Genomic DNA, 20904 nt, shown 5'->3' with positions numbered 1-20904 from the left:
ACATTTTCCTAGCAATACCTGTGAGGCGAGGGAACTCGGTCTTAGAAAATGCCTTGTGGAGAAGGCCGTGAGGCCACAGTTGGCCTAGGCTGAGGGATCTCTCCTGTAAATCATCCTGAGTCAAGACTGAGCATACTTCCTGTTCTTCGACTGATTGTCCCTGTTGTATTCCACTGAGGATTATGAACCTGGAGCCGGAGCTTTTCAAAGTAGTAACGTCTGTCGGTCCATGCATGCGCCTCGTGGTTTTATGTGAAGCGATATAGGACAGACTGACTGCATCTTCAATTCTTTCTCACCACTTCATGGTCAGTCGGAGCTTCTGCCTTCTCTCTCATTCTTCATGGTGCACTTTCCAGCAAAACTGTTTTTATTCTTGTATATAGTTCAGATTTTACTGATTTTTGGGGGGGGGGGGGGTAGTAGTTTTAGTGTTCTCAGTAATTTTTGTAAGATTAAGGACTTTGGAATGCTGCTTTGGTGGTTTCCTGCCACCCCCTCATGCCCCAGCACCCATGTTTGGGTACTGGATTATGCCAGAGACACCAGGATTCAAGGTCTGCACTTCCTGCCCTCGCTTGTTTTCGCTCAGCAAAGAACACCAACGCTGCTTGGGGGGAGCCCACATCACATCCAGGTGTAGTATCTGCAGTATCTGCCTTTCCTTCCCTGCCCAAATCTGGGAAGGCTGGGCCCTACGCCTTAAGAAGCACCTCATGGAGGTTCCCATGGGGCCGCAGTCAGATGCTGGCTGTGGAATGGGGGGTTCATGAGCCAGAGCAGTTCAGTAGTGCACCTCCTACCATAGAGTCCCATTCAGGACCTGCCAGAACCAGCACTATGAACCCCACACTGGAGCCTAGCCATGAAACATGGAAGCATGCACATAAGAATGGCAGTAAGTCTTCCTTCAGATTCAGAAAAGAGGCTGCACCATTTATGAGTTCTGGCCATGGAGGAGGGGCACATTCCAAGGCCCACAGGAGTGAGAAGAATCATGGAATTGTAGGACTGGAAGGAACTTCAAAAGGTCATCTAGTCCAGTCCCCTGCACTCATGGCAGGACTAAGTATTATCTAGACCATTCCTGACAGGTGTTTATCTAACCTGATCTGAAAAATCTCCAGTGATGGAGATTCCACAACATCCTTGAGCAGTTTATTCCAGTACTTAACCACCCTAACAGGAAGTTTTTCTTAATGACCAACGTAAACCATCCTTGCTGCAATTTTAAGCCTGTTGCTTCTTGTCCTATCTTCTGATGTTAAGGAGAATAATTTTTCTCCCTCCTCCTTGTAACAACTTTTTTATCATGCCCCTCTCAGTTGTCTTTTCTCCAAACCCAGTTTTTTCAGTCTTCCCTCATAGGTCATGTTTTCTAGACCTTTTAATCATTTTTGTTGCTCTTCTCTGGACTTTCTCCAGTTTGTCCACATTTTTCCTGAAATGTAGCACCCAGAACTGGACACAATACTCCCGTTGAGGTCTAATCAGCATGGAGTAGAGCGGAAGAATTACTTCTTGTGTCTTGCTTACAACACTCCTGCTAATACATCCCAGAATGATGTTTGCCCTCTTCCGCCCCCCCCCCCCTTTTTTTTTTTTTTTGCAAGTATTACACTATTGACTCATATTTAGCTTGTGATCCACTATGACTCCCAGCTCCCTTTCTGAAGTACTCCTTCCTAGGCAGTCATTTCCCATTTTGTATGAGTGCAACTGATTGTTCCTTCCTAAGTAGAGTACTTTGCATTTGTCCTTATTGAATTGCATCCTATTTTCTTCAGGTCATTTCTCCAGTTTATCCAGATCATTCTGAATTTTGGACCTGTCCTCCAAAGCACTGGCAACCCCTCCCAACTTGGTATTGTCCGCAAACTTTATAAGTGTGCTCTCTGTGCCATTATCTAAATCATTGATGAAGATATTGAACAAAGCTGGACCAAGAACTGATCCCTGCGGGACCCCATTTGATATGCCCTTCCAGCTTGACTGAACCACTGATAACTTTTTGAGAACAGTTTTCCAACCAGTTATGCAACCACCTTATAGTAGCTCCATCTAGGTTGTATTTCCCTGTTTTTTTATGAGAAGGTCATGTGAGATAATATCAGAACCTTACTAAAGTCAAAATATACCACATCTACTACTTCCCCCCACCCACAAGGTTTGTTACCCTGTCAAAGAAAGCTATTAGGTTGTTTTGACACAATTTGTTCTTGACAAATCCATGCTGACTGTTACTTACCATCTTACTATCTTCTAGGTTTTTGTAAATTGCGTAATTATTTGCTCCCTTATCTTTCCAGGTACAGAAGTTAAGCTGACTGGTCTGTAATTCCCCAGGTTGTCCTTATTTGCCGGGTCATTCACCAGATCCGCCAGTCCCAGTTCCCAAACCACACAACCCTCCTGCGTCAACTCTGTCAGTGCAGCATGAATTTAGCAAGGCAGGCCCCATTACCAGCCCTGGGTCCTTCCATGGATTAGCTGTCATTAACACTGGGGAGAATCGGATGTGCTCCTGAGCCTTATGAACTATTTGCCCTGGATCAGATGACGTCTCCTTAGGTTCATTTGCCTGCTAAGAGGGCTCCCTCTCCTCTGTGGGATCCACTGCCCTCTGGCTGTGTTCCTACAGCACACCTGTTCAGTTGGTCCTGTCAGCAACACCATGTGTATAGGCCTCCAGTTCCACTGAGTCTGAGGTTTCAGCCACTATGCGTGCTGTTCCAAAGGTATGCCTACCAGAGGGTTCTGATGGCTCCGTCTTGATCTACCCAGGAGGTGCAGAACAGTCAGACCCATCTACTCAACATCTTGCATGCATCAGTACAGGCCAGAGTTGCCTTACTGATCAATGATACCCCATTCTCCAACTGGCATGCACCATATGGCATACCTTAGCCATGTGCACCCCTACCCCAAAGGGAGTGGAAAGAGGTACTGTGTCCACCCCAAGAGGTCTGAGTTTCTGTTCTCCCACCCTCTGCCTCATTCCTTTGGTGATCCAGGCTGCTATGGAGGTGGCCGAGCAACAGCATCCATGCTCCAACCCCTCTAACAAGGAGGGCAAGAGGTTAGACCTGATGGATAGAAAGGTCTTTTCCTCGGCCAGCCTCCAATTCTATATCTTGAACTACATAGTAATGATGGCCAAATATGACTTTTTGAACTATGGGCAGATGGCGGATTTTGCAGATAAGCTACCTCAGGATTGTACCTGCTTCCAGGCTATTCTGGGGGAGGTCAAGTTGGTCTTCAGGACCATACTTCAGGCTGCAGTTAATTACGCGAACAATGGTGACTGGAATCATCATGAGAGGATATTCCTGGTTACATTCCTTAGACTTCCCTAGAGAGGTTCAGAGCACAACTGAAGACCTTCCTTATTTGATGAATCACACCTCTTCAACCAGAAGACGGATGATTCTTTGCAGTCACTGAAGGACTCTAGAGCCACCTTACAATCCGGCACCGAAATGAAAATTTTACCATCCACCACCTGCACAACACTATTGAACTCCCCAGTTGTACCACCAATGAGCCTATGAATCTTCACAGAAGCATCTGAAGATCCACAGGTCTTGTCTGCCAGTGCCGCCCTCTACACAGAACACCTAATCTTTGCATAAGCATTATTTCTGAGTGCATCTCAATACTCTTGTTGACCACTCCCTTTGAGGGCTGTATAAAACTTTCTACCAGCATGGAGCGCAATAACAGAGAAGTGGGTTCTGGATGTTGTTCGACATGGCAGTACGATCAAGTTTACAACACTATCTCCTTGACACCCACCCAGCCGGAGCTGGTTTCAGGAATCACTCTCGCAGCAGTATTCTTACCCTAGAGATAGACTCCCTGCTGCAGAGAGGAGCAGTGGAACTAGTCCCTGCAACCTTTCAGGGTACAAGGTTCTATTCCAGATATTTCCTGGTAACCAAGAAGAAAGGAAGATGCAGACCTATCTTGGATCTCCGACACCTCAAGTGTTCCATTCACAAATCAAAGTTCTGCATCGTCATGCTTGCGGCCATCATTCTCTTGCTAGAAAAAGCCATGCAGTTTACAGCTCTCGATATGCAGGACGCTTACTTCCATGTCAACATCCGCTCAACCACAGATGGTTCCTGAGGTTCACGGTGGATCTGCGACACTTCCAATACAGGACTCACCACTGCTCCACAAGTCTTCACAAATATTTTTTCCGTGATAGCAGCTTACCTCCGACAGCAAGGAGTCCTCATCTACCCTTACCTGGCCAACTGGCTACTGGCAGTGCAATCCAGAAAGGAAGCTCAGGAATCAACAAACTCCTTCTACTCCTCTCCTCCCTAGAGGTGAGTGTGAACATTGGAAAAATCAGCTTTTCAACCTACAAGGTCCCTGGAGTTCATTGGAGCACGCATCAGTGCGACCTCCAGATGTGCTTACCTGCTGAAAGACACCCTGGAGTCTACTGGACCCTGATTGCTTTGGTGACATCCAACGCCTCAGTCTCAGCCAGAGCTGTTCTTTCCCTCCTCAGCCACAGAGCAGCATGTACCATGTCACAGCATTTGCTTGCCTGCACATCTGCTTCCTCCAACTATGGTTGCAACCAACCCATGGACACCATTCTCATTGTCCCACCAGAGATCATCGCTTCCCTCCGATGGTGGACAGACCCCTTCCAAGTATGCTTCAGAATGCTGTTCTTCCCATCCTCACCGAGCATGTCAACCCTAACAGACTTTATGGCTGTGGAGCACACATGGGATATTGCATGATGCAAGGAACTTTTGCATCCTGGCTTCTCAAGTGGTCCATCAACATCCTGGAACTTTGGACAGTACACAAGGCATGCAGCATGCTTTTGCTGTCCATCCATTCTTGTCATGTTCTCGGCATGTTGGACAACACCATTACGGTTTACTACATAAACAAGCAACGAGGCAAAAGTTCCCAGCGCTGTGTGCAGAAGCTATGTGCCTCTGGAAATGGTGCATTGTACATTGTATCCTCTTGTCAACCGCCTGCCTACCAGGGACCCAGAACATGATTGCCAATGCTCTCAGCAGGAACTTGACAACCAACTGTGAATGGGACCTGCATGACCCAGAATTGCAGATGTTTTTGGTCAATGGGGGACCTCTTTGCATCTCACACCAATGCCACATACATTCAGTACTGCTCAAGGGGAGGAGTCTGTCCATTTGCAGGGCGATGTGCTGGTTGTCGCCTGGTTGGACTGGGTCAACTGTGCCTTCCCTCTCCTACCACTTGTGTCATCCGTCCTTCAATCACTGTCTCCCATCTGAGTTTTTGGTCATCCTGATCGCTCCATTCTGGCCTCGCCAGTTCTGATTTCCTCTGCTTCTCTGCATGTCAAAACATCTTCCACTCCTGCTCCCAATGTTCCTGGAACTGCTCTCTCAATGTTATGGCAGGCACCCCGATCCATAGATGCTTCAGCTCAGACTGGTTTTCGGATGGACGCCCCTGCTAGCATGAGAGTGTTCGTTGGCAGTATGAGATGTCCTCTCCAATATCAGGAAGGACTCCACAAGATGATCCTACTGAGCTAAGTGAGCACATTTAATGTCCTGGGCCCAACAGAAACGTCTTGCCCCCAAGGCTGTTGGCATCCCAATGTTCTTGGACTATTTCCTCTATCTAATGGCTTCAGGACTAGCTCTCAACTCAGGGTGCACTCAGCAGCTATTAGCGCTTTCCAGCCTCCGGTGGAGGGTCATTCAGTTTTTACCCACCCTTTGACTGCCTGGTTCTGGAAAGGCCTTGTACATAAATACCTGCCCATCCAACCTATCGCTCCTCAGTGGGACCTCAGCCTAGACCCTATGTCATTAATTAACTCTCCCTTTAACCCCTAGTTTCTTGTTCCCTCTTTTTTCTTTCCATGAAGGTCGTCATCCTGGTGGCTATCGCCTCTGCAAGGAGGGTTGGCAAACTGGGAGCCATGATGGCAAACTGCCCTTTCACCACATTTCATAAGGATAAAGTTTCACTGTGCTTGCATCCCAAATTTCTACGAAAAGTGGTTTCCTGCTTCCTCTTCAACCATCTCATATGTTTGCCAACCTTCTTTTGCAAACCATATACCTCAAATGAGGAATGTCGACTTCACTCCCTCGATGTCCATAGGGCCCTGTCCTTTTACCTACAGTGGGCAAAGCCCTTCCGGAAGTCTCCTAGACTATTCGTGGCCACAGTGGAGAGACTTAAAGGGCAGGCCATTTCCACTCAGAGAATCTCAAAGTGGGTCTCAGATGCATTACACTCTATCAACTATCAGGGCAGTCCCCATTCAGTGGGAGCACCAGCATCAGTTACTGCCACGATCATGACCTGTCCCTTGCAGACATATGTAAGGCAGCCATGTGGAGTTCGATACATACCTTTTTTTCTTGTTATGCTCTAGTGCATGATAATGCAACAGACGCCTCATTCGGTGCAGCGGTTCTCTGTTCCATGGTTCTGTCATCTTCCTTGTATCTTTCTCCTAGCTACATACTGCTTGTTAATCATCCTCAATGGAAAGTAATAGGGACCATCATTCAAAGAAGAAGGGAGGTTACTTACCTGTAACTGGAGGTTCTTTGAGATGTGTGGTCCCTATCTGTCTTCCAGTCCCACCCTCCTTCCCCCATGCTGTGGATCTGGTAGATCTGTGGTGAAGAAGGAAGTGAAGGTGCAGTCAGTCTCCCCATCCTTTATCGCCATGAGTGAAACCATGAGGCAATGCAAGGGAGCATGCCGAGACCGATGGACACTATTACTTTGAAAAGCTCTGGGTCCGAGCACATGCACATAAACCTGTGTGGATAGAATATTTCCCTTATTTGAGACTATCTGCTGACACAGGAGATACATGTTTCTGCAGTGCTCAGATGGAAAAATGCTTCCTCTTGGCCGAATAGTGTTTCCTACTTGATTCGTTCTTTTTCTCAAAACAGCTTGGCTTTTCCTCTGTTTTATTAATCCACCTGGTAGTAGTCAGTGTGTGCCATCCACTATCAGAGGGTTATTCAGTTTTCACTCACCCTTTTGACTAACATTCTTAAAGGGCCTAATCAGAATTTTCCTGCCTGTAAGGAAACTGCGCCTCATTGGGACTTGTACGTTCGGCACTGCCTAAGCCTCCCTTACAATCACCAGACACATGTTCTGTGCCTCAGGTGTCAATGAAAGTTGCATTCTTTGTGGCCAACACCTCGGCCACAAGGATGGGTGAACTGGGAGCCCTAATAGTGGATTTGCCATACACTATATTACATACGGACAAAGTCCTTATGACGACACCCGAAATTTACCACTGAAATAGTTTGTGAGTTTCACATAAACCAATCAGTCCATGTATCTGTGTTTCTTCTGAAACAGTGTGCATCTGAAGAGGAGACGAGACTTCACTTCTACTATGAGCTCTCACCTTCTACCTGCAAAGGACAAAACAAATTAGAAAATCTAGCTTGTTTCTCACTATAGCAGAATGAGTCGGAGGACAGGCTGTATCCTCCCAGAGGATCCCTGATTGGATCTCAGGCTGTATCCTGCTCTGTTACGAGTTGTTGCATCTTCCTCCCCATCATGGGGTAAGGGTTCTTTCTACACAAGCATCTTCAGTGGCATCACTTCAGGAAGTACTTTTAGCTGATGTTTGTAGAGCAGCTACATAAAGTTCCACCCACGTATTTGCAAGACATTATGCTCTAGCAGAGAATGGTGCTGAATCATCCTTTGGGATATCAGTTCTCCAACAGCTCTGCTGCCTGCATCCGTGCACCCTCCTACTGCAGTACTGCTTTTCTGCCAATCATAGTGGAAGTCATACAGGGACCCGTACTCCAAGAAGAAGAGCCTTGTGGTAACTAAGGTTCTTCAAGTTGTGTGGTCCCTATATGTATTCCACTACCTGTCCACCTGCACTCCTTCCCCTCTGCTTTGGACCTTTACTGGCTTCACAGTAGAGAAGGAACTGGATAGGCTGTTGCTTCATCTCTCAAGATGGCAGAAGCGGAGGGTACTTGAACTGGGGAGCCTTCCACATCCCAGGTGAGTTTCCTAACCATTGAGCTAAAAGTTATCATAATATCGTAGAAGTATAGGACTGGAAGGGATCTCAGTAGGTCATCTAGTCCAGTCCCCTGCACTCAAGGCAGAACTAAGTAATAACTAGACCATTTCTAACCGTTGTTTGTAGAACCTGTTCTTAAAAACCTCCAAGATTCCCTAGCCAATTTGTTCCAGTGCTTAACTATCCTGACAATTAGAAAATTTTCCTAGCTTCCAATCTAAACTTCCCTTGCTGCAATTTAAGCCCATTTAAATTATGAGGTAGTCTCTCCCTCCCCCCGCTTCTTACAAAAATGGCATAGTCGCCTAATGCCAAGAGAGTGTTTGCAGCTGATAATCCCAAGCAGTGGGAGGCACCTCTCTGCAGCCAAGGCTTAGGTACCTATTTCCCTAAGAGAGTCTGACTTAGTACAAATCCCTCCCCGTGGCATCTCCCATTGGCTAGTTTGGGTAAGAAGCTGCATGGTATACGCTGGCTTTTGTGAATCCCATTCTGAGCTGCTTATATTTCATGATTCACTGTACCTAGGTGCCTAACTCAGGCTTTGTGAATTCCAGGGATTTTCTAGAGACCTAAAAGTTGGACAACACTAAGCATCACCTAAGTTCCTTTGTGAATCTAGCCCATGCTATCTAAATGGCTTTCAGTTCCCATAAATGTCTTTGAGACCGTTCTTCCATCTTACCATGGCAATTAGTAGCTTAACAAGAGAGCTTGAGGAGACCCTCTTGACTTGAGTACTTTTAACCTAAACAAAGTTCAAAAGTGTCTCTCTACTTGGACTTTTTTTTTTTTTTAAATTGGCAGATTTCTAATAGCACATCCTCTTCTATAGCACATCCAGAACTCTAAAAATTCTTCTTATTTCAGACTTTTTACAGGGTTTTTCCTGCTCCCCTCACAAAATTTATAAATGTCTTTCAGATAATCTCAAGAGGAACAATACCAAATATTCTCATCCCCCCTCATGTTCTGTGTATGTGCTACCTTCTGCCCATTTGGTTTCACATTTGCTCCTGCTGTTTGATAAACACACTCTCTTAATAAGGCCTGGTGAAGAGCAGGCATGTAAAGTCCCTCCAGAGTAATGTTTGAGAGTTTGATGGTATCGTGTTAATAAATCAGACAAGAAGTGTGACTGAGCACTGAGAAAAAAGTGAATCTAACTATCCACTAAATGCTGGAAATGCACAAAGTAAATTGAGACACAAGAGAGAAATGTTTTTTCTAATATATATTGTAGTAATCTTTAGTTTTACTCCTGGGGACTTCTGCACCACTGCGCATGCACAGAATTTATGTCCCCTGCAGATTTGTTTGTTTCCCTGCAGAAAAATGACTTTCTGATGGGGAAGCAAAGGGAAGCCACAAGAGCAGTCATATGACCCTCCCCAGAAGTATGTTTCGGGTGCCCAAGGCAGCCAGCAGAGAGGTAAATCACTGTGGGCCAGTAGGCAGGACTGGGGAACACCCGGCTGGTGGCTCCTACCCTGTGCCAATCTCAGTTGCTAGTCCTGGGTGGGCTGGGGAGGACAGGATTTCCTCTTCCCCTGCACGGCATCCGGGGCTGGGTGAGACCCGTCCCCAGATTTCTTCCCCAGCTGTAGGAAGCGCTGCAAACTCCTCCTGGCGCTTCCTACGTCCATTGCTCCTCAGGTGCGGGAGGAGGGATCACTGTACAGGGAGCTGCTCCCCCATCCACCCAACCCCCATGCATCCAGGCCCCCTCATATCCAGATCCTCCTACCGCATCTCACCCCTCTCCCGCACCCAGAACCCCCACTGATGAGTCGTACTCCCCATGCACCTGCACCAACCCAGTGAGCTACCTGCACCTGGGTCTCCACCCTACTGAGCCCCAACCAGCTACACCTGGATCCCCACCCCACTGAGCCACACTCTCCCAGCATCTGGACCCCTCAATGAGCTCTGTTCCCCCACACACACACACACACACACCCCCGCATGGAGTCCCATTACATGAGAACGGCCATACTGGGTCAGACCAAAAGTCCATCAAACCCAGTATCCTGTCCTCTGACAGTGGCCAATGGCAGGTGCCCCAAAGGGAATGAACAGACAGGTTATCATCAAGTAATCCATGTCCTGTCACCCAATCCCAGCTTCTGGCAAACAGAGGCTAGGGACACCATTCCTGCCCATCCTGACTAATAGCCATTGATGGACCTATCTTCCATGAACCTGTCTCCCTCCCTTTTGAACCCCATTAAAGCATTGGCCTTCACAACATCCTCTGGCAAGGAGTTCCAGAGGTTGACAGTGCGTTGTGTGAAAAAATACTTCCTTGTGTTTGTTTTAAACCTGCTACCTATTAATTTCATTTGATGGCCCCTTGTTCTTGTATTATGAGAAGGAGTAAATAACACTTCCTTATTTACTTTCTCTATACCATTCATGATTTTATAGACCTCTATCATATCCCTCCTTAGTTGCCTCTTTTCCAAGCTGAAAAGTCCCAATCTTATTAATCTCTTCTCATATGGAAGCAATTCTATACCCCAATCATTTTTGTTGCTCTTTTCTGAATCTTTTCCATTTTCAGTATATCTTTTTTGAGATGGGGCGACCATATCTGCACACAGTATTCAAGGTGTGGTCATACCATGGATTTATATAGAGCCAATACAATATTTTCTGTCTTCTTATCCATCCCTTTCTTGATGATTCCCAACATTCTGTTCGCTTTTTTGACTGCTGCTGCACATTGAGTGGATGATCTCAGAGAACCATCCACAATGACTCAATGACTTCTTGAGTGGTAACAGCCAATTTAGACCCCATCATTGTATATGTATAGTTAGGATTATGTTTTCTAATCTGCATTACTTTGCATTTATCAGTATTAAATTTCATCTGCCATTTTGTTGCCGAGTCACCCAGTTTTGTGAGATCCTTTTGTAGCTCTTCACAGTCTGCCTGGGGCTTAACTATCTTGAGTAGTTTTGTATCATCTGCACATTTTGCCACCTTACTGTTTATCCTTTTTTCCATATTGTTTATGAATATGTTAATTAGGACTGGGCCCAGTATAGATCCCTGGGGGACACCACTATTTTACCTCTCTCCATTCCGAAAACTGACTACTTATTCGTACTCTTTGTTTCCTATCTTTTAACCCGTTACCAATCCATGAGAGAACCTTCCCTCTTATCCCATGACTGCTTATATTGTTTAAGAGCCTTTCGTGAGGGACCTTGACAAGGCTTTCTGAAAATCTAAATACCCTATTTCCACTGGATCTCCTTTGTCTGCATGCTTGTTGACCCCCCTCAAAGAATTCTAGTACCATTGCATTCAGAATCCCCCAACAAGCCCCTGTGCATCCAGCTCGCACCTGGATCCCCCACTGAGCCGCCCTCACCCAGATTGCCCCACACAGAACCCTCTCAACTGCACCTGGATCCCCCCATACTAAACCCCTCCACACTTGGATCCTGCCTTGCTGAGCCTGCCTGTCCACACCTGGTGCACCTGGCATGGAGTGGCAGGGCCCTGGGGTGTTTCTGGGGCAAGCGTGGTCCTGTGCTGTGTAAGAGTTGGGTGCAGCCTCACTGCTGAGTCCGTGTCCCAGTGGGGAGCTGCACACTGACCTCCCACCCTGTGCAGCCAGTGGCCTGTGCTCCCCAATGCCATGTTGGAGCCTCCACATTTATGTGACAAATAAAATTTGCAGAATTTTAAAATATTGTGTGCAGAATATATATAGATATATATTTTTGACGCAGAATGCCCTCGGAGTATTAGTTGTTGCAGTGTGAAAACGGTAGAGCCACAATTTTCAGATTTAGATGTGATTTTTTTCTTCACTTAATGATGTCCTTTTAAGTTTAAAACAATTACTTTGATTCTATTCTGAACTATTTCTGGTTCAAAATGACCAATTTTAACACTGTAGAATCTTAAGCAGCTAGATTTTTAGCAAAGTCAGGAAATGTAAAGGTTAATTAAGTGATGATTTATCTCAGTATTCCACAAACTGAATGTTTTATGCTATATAGTTTACAATAGTAAAAGGAATGTATTAAAGTAATTAACTAAAAAATGCATAAAAATAATAAGTCAGTATGTGTAATGTCTGAATTAACACAGCTGTTGGAACAGTTTAATTTTGTATTTCCTTACTTACAGTTTTAACTGTGCAGCTTAGTGTTGCATTAATAAGTTTTTTCGCCTTTAATTGGTTAGCCTTTAAAAAGGGGGAGAGAGGAAAAGAGAGAGATGCAAAAGTTCTTCGGTTTTTGGAGTTGGTAAGCTGTTTGCTGTATAGCTTATACAGCTTGCAGAGCTTATGAAATTTACCAGTGGAACTTTGTCCTTGAACCATGTATTTCAAATTTAGTATGTACATGTAGATTTGAGCAAATCTTCTTCAGCAGAATGTTCTTGGTATGCAGTTTTTGAACATTTTCTTACTTTAAACCAACTTTTTTCCAACCAAGCAAGGGAAATAAAACCTCATTGAAAATTATGTTCCTACCAAGTTTCAAAATTTAGACATGGTTGCTGTACTCCAGTTCTTGTTTGAAAACAAAACAAAAAAAAGTAGTTAGAATTTTTTTATATATTCCCATAACTCAAAACAACTGAAAAAATTTGCCTGAGACTAAAAAAAAAAAAACAAACCTCCAGGACTCAAGCCTGGTCTACATTGTGGGGGGGGGTCTATCTGAGTTACGCAACTTCAGCTAAGTGAATAACGTAGCTGAAGTTGACGTACTTAGATCTTACTGCGGTGTCTTCACTGTGGTAAGTCGATGGCTGACACTCTCCCGTCAATTCCGCCTGCGTCTCTTGCCCTGGTGGAGTACCAGAGTCGATGGGAGAGCACTCGGCGGTCAATTTATCGCATCTAGACTGCCCATCGATCCAGTGGGTAAAGTAGACAAGCCCTAAGTATAGAAAATCTCACCTGAAAAGGGAGAAGTTCTATCAAGTTATGAGGAAGTGAAAGCAGGGTTATAATGTAAATTGTTTTACAACCTTAACTATACCCTTAACCACCAGTATTCTGTGATTCAATACCCACAGATTTCAGTCCTTATTACAGAATAGTACTGCAGAATCTCAGCTTTATTTTAAACAGTATATCTAGACCTTAAGATTTTGAAGAGGATCTTGAAAACATGAAACAAGTTTAAACTGATGCAGTGGATCTTCCTCCTGAGTCTGTAGAGAGCCTGAAAAAATAGCTGTAAGATGAATTTGTAGTGGAATTTGTGCTATGGCGTATATGTGCCCTGAATAGAGTGGGTGCTACCTGCAAATGCTGTAATGCACACTGGATTAAGCTTGTCTTCTGGTGAGGGTGTTGCAGCTGGGACAGAAGCTGGCACTACAAACTAATGGAATGTAGTAGGAAAATTTCTGGTACTAGATGTTGATGGAGTAGGGATGTAAATAGATGCTGCAGTTGAAAAAGTGTCTGAGGCCTGGTGTTCCAGTTAGTGAGTAATTGCTCCTGTTCTGGACGAATGTTTCATGAAGACGACAATTTGTGAACATTTGGCATTCCTCTGAAGGGGTGAGAGAGATGACTGGTGTGTATTTGTAGTCCAGAATATATGAGTACACCGCAACCTCGCTAGAACGCGGGATTTGGGATCCATGCGCGGAAGCGCTTTAATATGGGGACTGCATTAAAATGAATTCCAATTAAAGTAATTAAATTTGGGATTCATGGCCACGGCCATGTTATATGCGAATTCGCGCTATATAGACGTGTGGTCTAGCGAGGGTCATGTGTATTTTGTAATGGGAAGGAATGAGATCAGCGGAGTGGCTTGTTGTTTGTTTTGATCTATCAGAATATATAGCGCTCTGGTCGTCTGTAGCTGTGTGTCTCTGTAGATTCACGTTGGGTGTGTGTTGAAAATGAAGGCAGGAAAAGTAAAGTTGCGTTGCATGCTCAAAGAGTTTTCAGTTGTTTTTACTTACATTATGAACCTTATTTCTTCAAATATCAAAAGCTCTTGAGATTGAAAATCAAGGCAGGCTTGTGGTCTTTGAAACAAACCATTCTTGAACTATGTGATTTTTTTTTTTAAAATGAATTCTTGTTTCAAAATGTGTGTCACTTTTTCACTTTTACTTACCCAAATGGATCAACTAATGTCTGAGACTTCAAAAAAAAAAAAAAAAAAAAAATCACATTCAATCAGAGAAACAGCATAGCAATTTTCAAACCAAAAGTACTGTTGAATGAAAAATATATTTAGAATGAAACATGGTTATTGTTTCTATAGAGTCACCAACACAACCTTTGAATTTTTTAGGATAAATGTTATTTAATTATGAATGAAGTTGGTTAGTTTAGAATTGAGAACTAAGTCGTCTTCCATTAATAAAAATCAACCATAAAATACTTCATTATGACAACATATAATTACTTTTACATTTTAAGAAAATACTTTGGCTAAGTAAACTGACATTTTTGTTTGTGCGGAAATACTGTTTTGCAGACACCAGGCTTGAGAGCTCGTCCTGGGAGGCTGCAGTGGTTTGCCGAGAAGTGTATTGCAACTAACCAGGTACATCTATTGCATCATGTCTCCTGTCTGTTTGTGATTAGTACTTTAGTGGTAATACACACATACGTTTTGAAGTATTGCATGCATATCACAATTTACATAAACAGTAATGATGTAAATTGATACTTTATATTGAGTGAAAAATTATATGCAGTCTTATATTTACATTCCCAAATTTTTGGACTGAACATGTGTGTGTAGACATATTTCTGAGCTGCATATATGATTATACATATAAAAATTAGATTAAACCATAGTCTGATATACAGATATTTTATGTTACATCACTTTTTTTTTTCCTCCCAAAGATGGAAACTTTAGAAAATATGGTGGAAATGACTCAGAAACTATTTGAGTGTGATAGAGATCAGATGTACTACTACCTCCTAAATTTATGCAGTAAGTTAACTGAAAATCTTTTCTTTTGCTCTATTCGGAACTGTTATTCCAGTGATAGCTTTGTGGGAATTTTAATTTTTTTTATCGTATTTGAAAAAGCCTTAAACTGTAATGGGAACAAAATGTAATTTGTTGAACTTGTTTTGGATTTTTCAGTTAACCAGTTAAAACTATATATCTGAAAAGGGCCATTCTCAGTGTAGCGCAGCTCTTGCTAAGAGTTTTCTGACTTAAGTTTGCTTTGCTAACTACCAATTCTGTTTAGGCTACTCAGACAGTAAACTGCATTTTTGCCATGAACTCCTTCTCTGCAACCCAGAAACTTTTCCTTTGGCTCTTAACGTGATCTTTTATGAGATCATGGAGACATTTTTTCCTGGCTTGTGAGGTGGCCTGAAAAGTGCCCTTTGTCCTTACTTTCACTGAACCATTTGCTTTGTCAGCTCTCCTAGTTTCTTTTTATATCCAAAGCAAATACCAATGTTGCCAAGTTTCAAAACTCTGATTCTACTTCATTTGTCTGAAGTTACATCCATAGTTGTAGCCAAAGATAGAACCCCTAAAAGTTAAACCTTGTTGGCTTTTAAATTTTTCGGTTTATTCCATTTTTATAACCCAAGTAAAATACTTGAGAAATGGCTTCGGTTTTATTTATCATGGATTCCATGTACTTGTAACATGCTCTAAAGTTTTACCAATAACTTGTTTGTTGCTGTGGCCATGATTTGTGCTTTCAGATGAGAGTTTCGTTTTGTGGAGGCTTTTTTGGGAGGGGAGAGAAAATGGTTTAAAATATAGAATTAGTTATATGATCACTCTACCAGTTTAATTTTGAGGCCACTTTCTGTAGCAGAGATTAGATTCCCGTTTTCTTTATATTTCACAACATTAATAAAAATTGGCCACAAATATGTGGACTGCCTGCAAGCAGTTATAACTGGGTGAGATCCATTCCACTCACATAAAGCTGGTTCAGGCTCTGTATGGGTGTGTTGGGGAGGGATAAAATACAACTCACTACTGCAACCCAGGGCTAGGGCTGCAGGATTGCTGCAGAAACCCGCCTGGCAGTGGTTTCTAGCCATGATTCATAATAGCCATTGCACTCCCGTTGTAACTGTTGCTGAGTTTACTGTGTCCACTGGATCTGGAGGCGCTGTGTTACTCCACCTTCATGCCCAACTATGTGGGATCGGCCTAGAGACCATTTCCATGACACACAGGGGTGTAGAGCCACTCCACCAGCATAGCCTCCACACAGTAGCTATGTAGAGCTTTGTGGTGTAGAGGGCCTCGTACTGACTCTCCGTTCCATGAGTAAATTTCATCCAGTGTAATTGGCCTACATACCAGTCGGTCAATTTACTACCTTTCAGTTTTAAAATAATTTGAAGAGGGAAAACCCGTGCTAATTTCTGTTACAATTCTTTGTAGTTGATATTGATGTGAAGTTTCTGTAGCTAGATTTGTTTGGTTGAAAGATTATAAAAATTTCCATTATCCCCGAATCAGCCTGTTCATAATTGGTATTTATCTCTTGTGGTATCTGAGCAGGATTTTTTAAATAGAAGGTCCCTTTCCCCATAATTACATAGCCCAAAACCCTATCCCATAAATCTGGAAATCTTTAGTCTGATTTTTCAATGTAATTTGTCGTGGCTTTTTTCTGTCTACAAAGGGGTTGAAAAGATACTCTAATAAAAATGTGATCATTGCCAAATAATTTTTTTTAATCTTCTATTGAAATTTTTAAGTATCCCAGAAATACTCCCAAAACCATTTGTAATCCACTAGAGATTATATTGACTAGCATTGTATTGGAAACCTTTACTGGGAGGTGTGAAGCTTTTTGCTGAATCCAGTGTTTCTGCTGGCAGTATCAGATCTCTGAAACAGACAGTTTTTTCGTTTTCTCCACTGCTTCTCCTCTCCCCATTTTTCAGGACATTTAACTAAAAAAAAACTTTTTATAAGATCGGGGACAGAAGAAATGTGATTAATGTGACAGAATTAAACTGAGTATCATTATCATCAGAGAAATTCCATTATATAAGAATGTAATTACTACATTGTCTGAAAAATGTTATGGAAAGTTCTGAGTCAACCTTCAGGAAAGAAAGCATTTTTCCTCATCATCAGTGACTCAGAATGCCCTCCTAACGTCTTTCATAAGCTTCCTGAGTGCATGTCCCCAGGTATCTGTACAACTGTTCTACACACACTGGCTGTGATTTGCATTAATAAAGACAGTACTTCTCTGTCCACATAAAAGAGCATGATCATATTTTTATTTAGTTTGTGTCTGTAATGGTGGGTGACCAGAGCAGAGGTGGGCAAACTTTTTGGCCCGAGGGCCACATCTGGGTGGGGAAATGGTAAGCAGGACCGGGGCAAGGGGTTGGGGTGCGGGGTATAGGAGGGGATGTGGTGTGCAGGAAGGGGCTCAGGGTAAGGGATTGGGGCAGAGGAGGGGTGCGGAGTGTATGAGGGGGCTCAGGGAAGGGGGTTGAGGTGCAGAGTGAAGGAGGGGGCTCAGGGCAGGGGGTTGTGTGCAGGAGGGGCATGGGGTGCGACGGGCTCAGGGCAGGGGGCTAGGGTTCAGGAGGGGTGCGGCAGGGGGCTCAGGGTAGGGGTTTGGGGTGCAGGAGGGGTGTGGGGTGCGGCAGGGGGCTCAGGGCAGGGAGTTGGGGTGCAGGATGGGTGCGGGGTGCAGGAGCGGTTCAGGCTCTGGCCCGGCACAGCTTACCTAAAGCGGCTCCGGGGTGGCAGTGGGCCATAGTTTACCTGAGGGGCTGGATCCGGCCCACGGGCCATAGTTTACCTACCACTGGACTAGAGGATACATGTGTAGTTTCAATACTTGGATGGTCAGCGAGTCATTTTGATGATAGAAAAAAAGATTTGCGAACTTGTAAAGTTTGGGAAGTCACATTATATTGTAGATGTTCTTGCCACATCTGTTGTAAGATGTAGTATGTATAATTTCTTAATAATATGCTCTGAAATAACAGATTTTCAGGAATGATTTATTTTAACATTGATTTTGCTGTTTAGTGCAGAAAACATTATCATTGCCAGAAATTATACCATATACTTTCAAAAATGCTACTCATTCTGGTTAGCTGGAAGCTTTGAATACCTGTTTTTCATGTTCTAGAGATTAGATACTGAACATTGTGTTTGTATCAGGACATTTAGAAAGTTAGTATTATAAAAATCAGCAAAAAACTTCAGGAAAGGTCAAGTAAAATCTGTTGGCATGGATATTTATCAAGAAACCTTTAGAACACTTAGTTCTAATTGTGCAAGGGAAAACTTATCATTAAAGCCTGAAGTAGTATGACACATTGTTTAACAAATGTGCAGGTTGTTTTGTTTGTTTTTCCCCCAAGAATGTAAGCTACATGTTAACAATTCCATATACAAAGGAAGATTTAGCCCCGAGCAATCCACTGACTTCAAAACACAAACATATGAGAAGATAACCACAATATATCCTTTTATTGTTAGAACTAGAGATGGTGAGTTATTATTCAGATTAAGTAGTGCTCTTTCTGCAAACTATTAGAAACGACCTTTTCACATTATATAGCAAGAAGGTAGGATGTTTCCTGCCCTGATTAAACTTCCTGCAAGCAGAAGAGATGAATAATACAACAAAAAATAGCTAAAAGCCTATTGTACATCTTTCCTCCATGCCTTTAATACCTTTCATTTTCTCAGCAGCCTCAAAAAGCTTTAAAACCAAGCTATATTTGTATCTCCATTCTGGCTTTATAAATACTGGTTCACCATAATAAAACAACTGGGCCTAAAATATAATCTTGCTTCAACAGGAGGTAGTCCTCCTACTTCCGAACAAGCAACCTGTTCCCTCCAACAGTTGCTTGGTCTGACAGCATGTCTGCTGAGAGGAGAAATCTAAACAGATATAATTTATCAAACTCTGCCACACAAATTCTTCAGTCTGCAAGAAAAGTCGCAACAAATTCCATCTACTCAAATCAATGGAAAAGGTTTGTAGCTTTCTGTCACCTTAAAAGACAAAAACCATGCACTTGCCAGCTTTCAACCATTTAAGACTAAGTATCAAAACTGTTTCACACAGGAGTATGCTTGAGAGTTCTCATGGAAAACCTAGGCCATAATTCTGTATCTGCTTTCAGATTTTAAGAAGAGCTAAATTAGTAGCCCTCAATCTAATCTAAAATGTGATTCTGGGGATGAAAAACTAACCCATAACTATGTAGAACCAAGAGATGACAAAACTGTTAAAAGAAGATTTCTTAAATATCGATCTGAACTTCTGAAATAATCTAGCCCATAAAATTCATCTTCAGATTTTGACAATTTCAGATAACAAATGTGTTAACAAACATGTGGACAGGGGGGATCCAGTGGACATAGTGTATTTAGATTTCCAGAAAGCCTTTGACAAGGTCCCTCACCAAAGGCTCTTATGTAAATTAAGTTGTCATGGGAGAAGAGGGAAGATCCTTTCATGGATTGAGAACTGGTTAAAAGACCGGGAACAAAGGGTAGGAATAAATGGTAAATTTTCAGAATGGAGAGGGATAACTATTGGTGTTCCCGAAGGGTCAGTCGTAGGACCAATCCTATTCAACTTATTCATAAATGATCTGGAAAAAGGGGTAAACAGTGAGGTGGCAAAGTTTGCAGACGATACTAAACTGCCCAAGATAGTTAAGACCAAAGCAGACTGTGAAGAACTTGAAAAAGATCTCACAACTCTTAAGTGATTGGGCAACAAAATGGCAAATGAAATTTAATGTTAATAAATGTAAAATAATGCACATTGGGGAAAAAATAACCCCAAGTATACATACAATATGATGGCAACTAATGTAGCTACAACTAATCAGGAAAGAGATCTTGGAGTCATAGTAGATAGCTCTCTGAAGATGTCCATGCAGTGCACAGCAGCAGTCAAAAAAGCAAACAAGATGTTAGGAATCGTTGAAAAAGGGATAGAGAATAAGACGAAGAATATCTTATTGCCCTTATATAAATCCATGGTACACCCACATCTTGAATACTACTTACAGCTGTGGTCTCCTCATCTCAAAAAAGATATACTGGCATTAGAAAAGGTTCAGAGAAGGGCAAATAAAATGATTAGGGGTTTGGAACAGGTCCCATATGAGGAGAGATTTAAAGAAGCTAGGACTTTTCAGCTTGGAAAAAAGGAAACTAAGGGGGGATATGATAGAGTTATATAAAATCATGAGTGGTGTGGAGAAAGTGAATAAGGAAAAGTTATTTACTTGTTCCCATAATAGAAGAACTAGGGGCCACCAAATGAAAGTAATGGGCAACAGGTTTAAAACAAATACAAGGAAGTTCTTCTTTACACAGCACACAGTCAAAGATGCTTTTGCCACTGAGTAATCCCTCTCGTGGTTCATAAGACTATATTGCCTTTATTGGGAGATAAACGTTGCTTGGAACCATGAGCTCACCAGAAGCTGACCCTGAAGAAGGAAGCTGTTCTAACTTGTGTTGCTCAAGCTGAGAGACCACAGAAAGTCCCTACAATCTAACATATTCAGTATACTTAGATTTGCACATTATTTTGTGATACTGCTTGGTTTTTACTACATTGTTGCAGAAATACACCTTGCCAATTAGGAGTAATCTTTGATTATTTATTTATTTATTTATTTATTTATTTTAACTTTAGGGTGAACAACTGCAAACTTAAGTAAAGATTATTTTATTTCTTGTGCTGCATAGTCCACTACCTCTAACGGGATCTGTCACTAAAAGCTGAACTGTTTTTTATAATTTATTGTCATTACACAAGATTGAGAATGCTCTCCTAGCTAAGTTTTCTAAAATAGAGCAGTCTGACTGTGAATCAGG

The 20904-nt window shown here is 42.7% G+C and overlaps 1 protein-coding gene across 3 annotated transcripts in view; it reads left to right on the top strand.

Annotated features, from left to right (window-relative positions):
• LRPPRC (leucine rich pentatricopeptide repeat containing) overlaps positions 1–20904 on the top strand; it is a 168541-nt gene that overhangs the window by 103302 nt on the left and 44335 nt on the right. For all 3 annotated transcript variants that reach the window (XM_077813850.1, XM_077813849.1, XM_077813848.1), the window contains 2 exons: positions 14554–14622; positions 14931–15021. In XM_077813850.1, coding sequence (XP_077669976.1) covers positions 14554–14622; positions 14931–15021 — 160 coding nt within the window. The remainder of the gene's footprint in view (positions 1–14553; positions 14623–14930; positions 15022–20904) is intronic.

The sequence above is a fragment of the Eretmochelys imbricata genome, chromosome 3, assembly GCF_965152235.1.
Source record: "Eretmochelys imbricata isolate rEreImb1 chromosome 3, rEreImb1.hap1, whole genome shotgun sequence".
Classification (NCBI taxonomy): Eukaryota; Metazoa; Chordata; order Testudines; family Cheloniidae; genus Eretmochelys; species Eretmochelys imbricata.
This window is presented reverse-complemented; position numbering and strand designations above follow the sequence as displayed.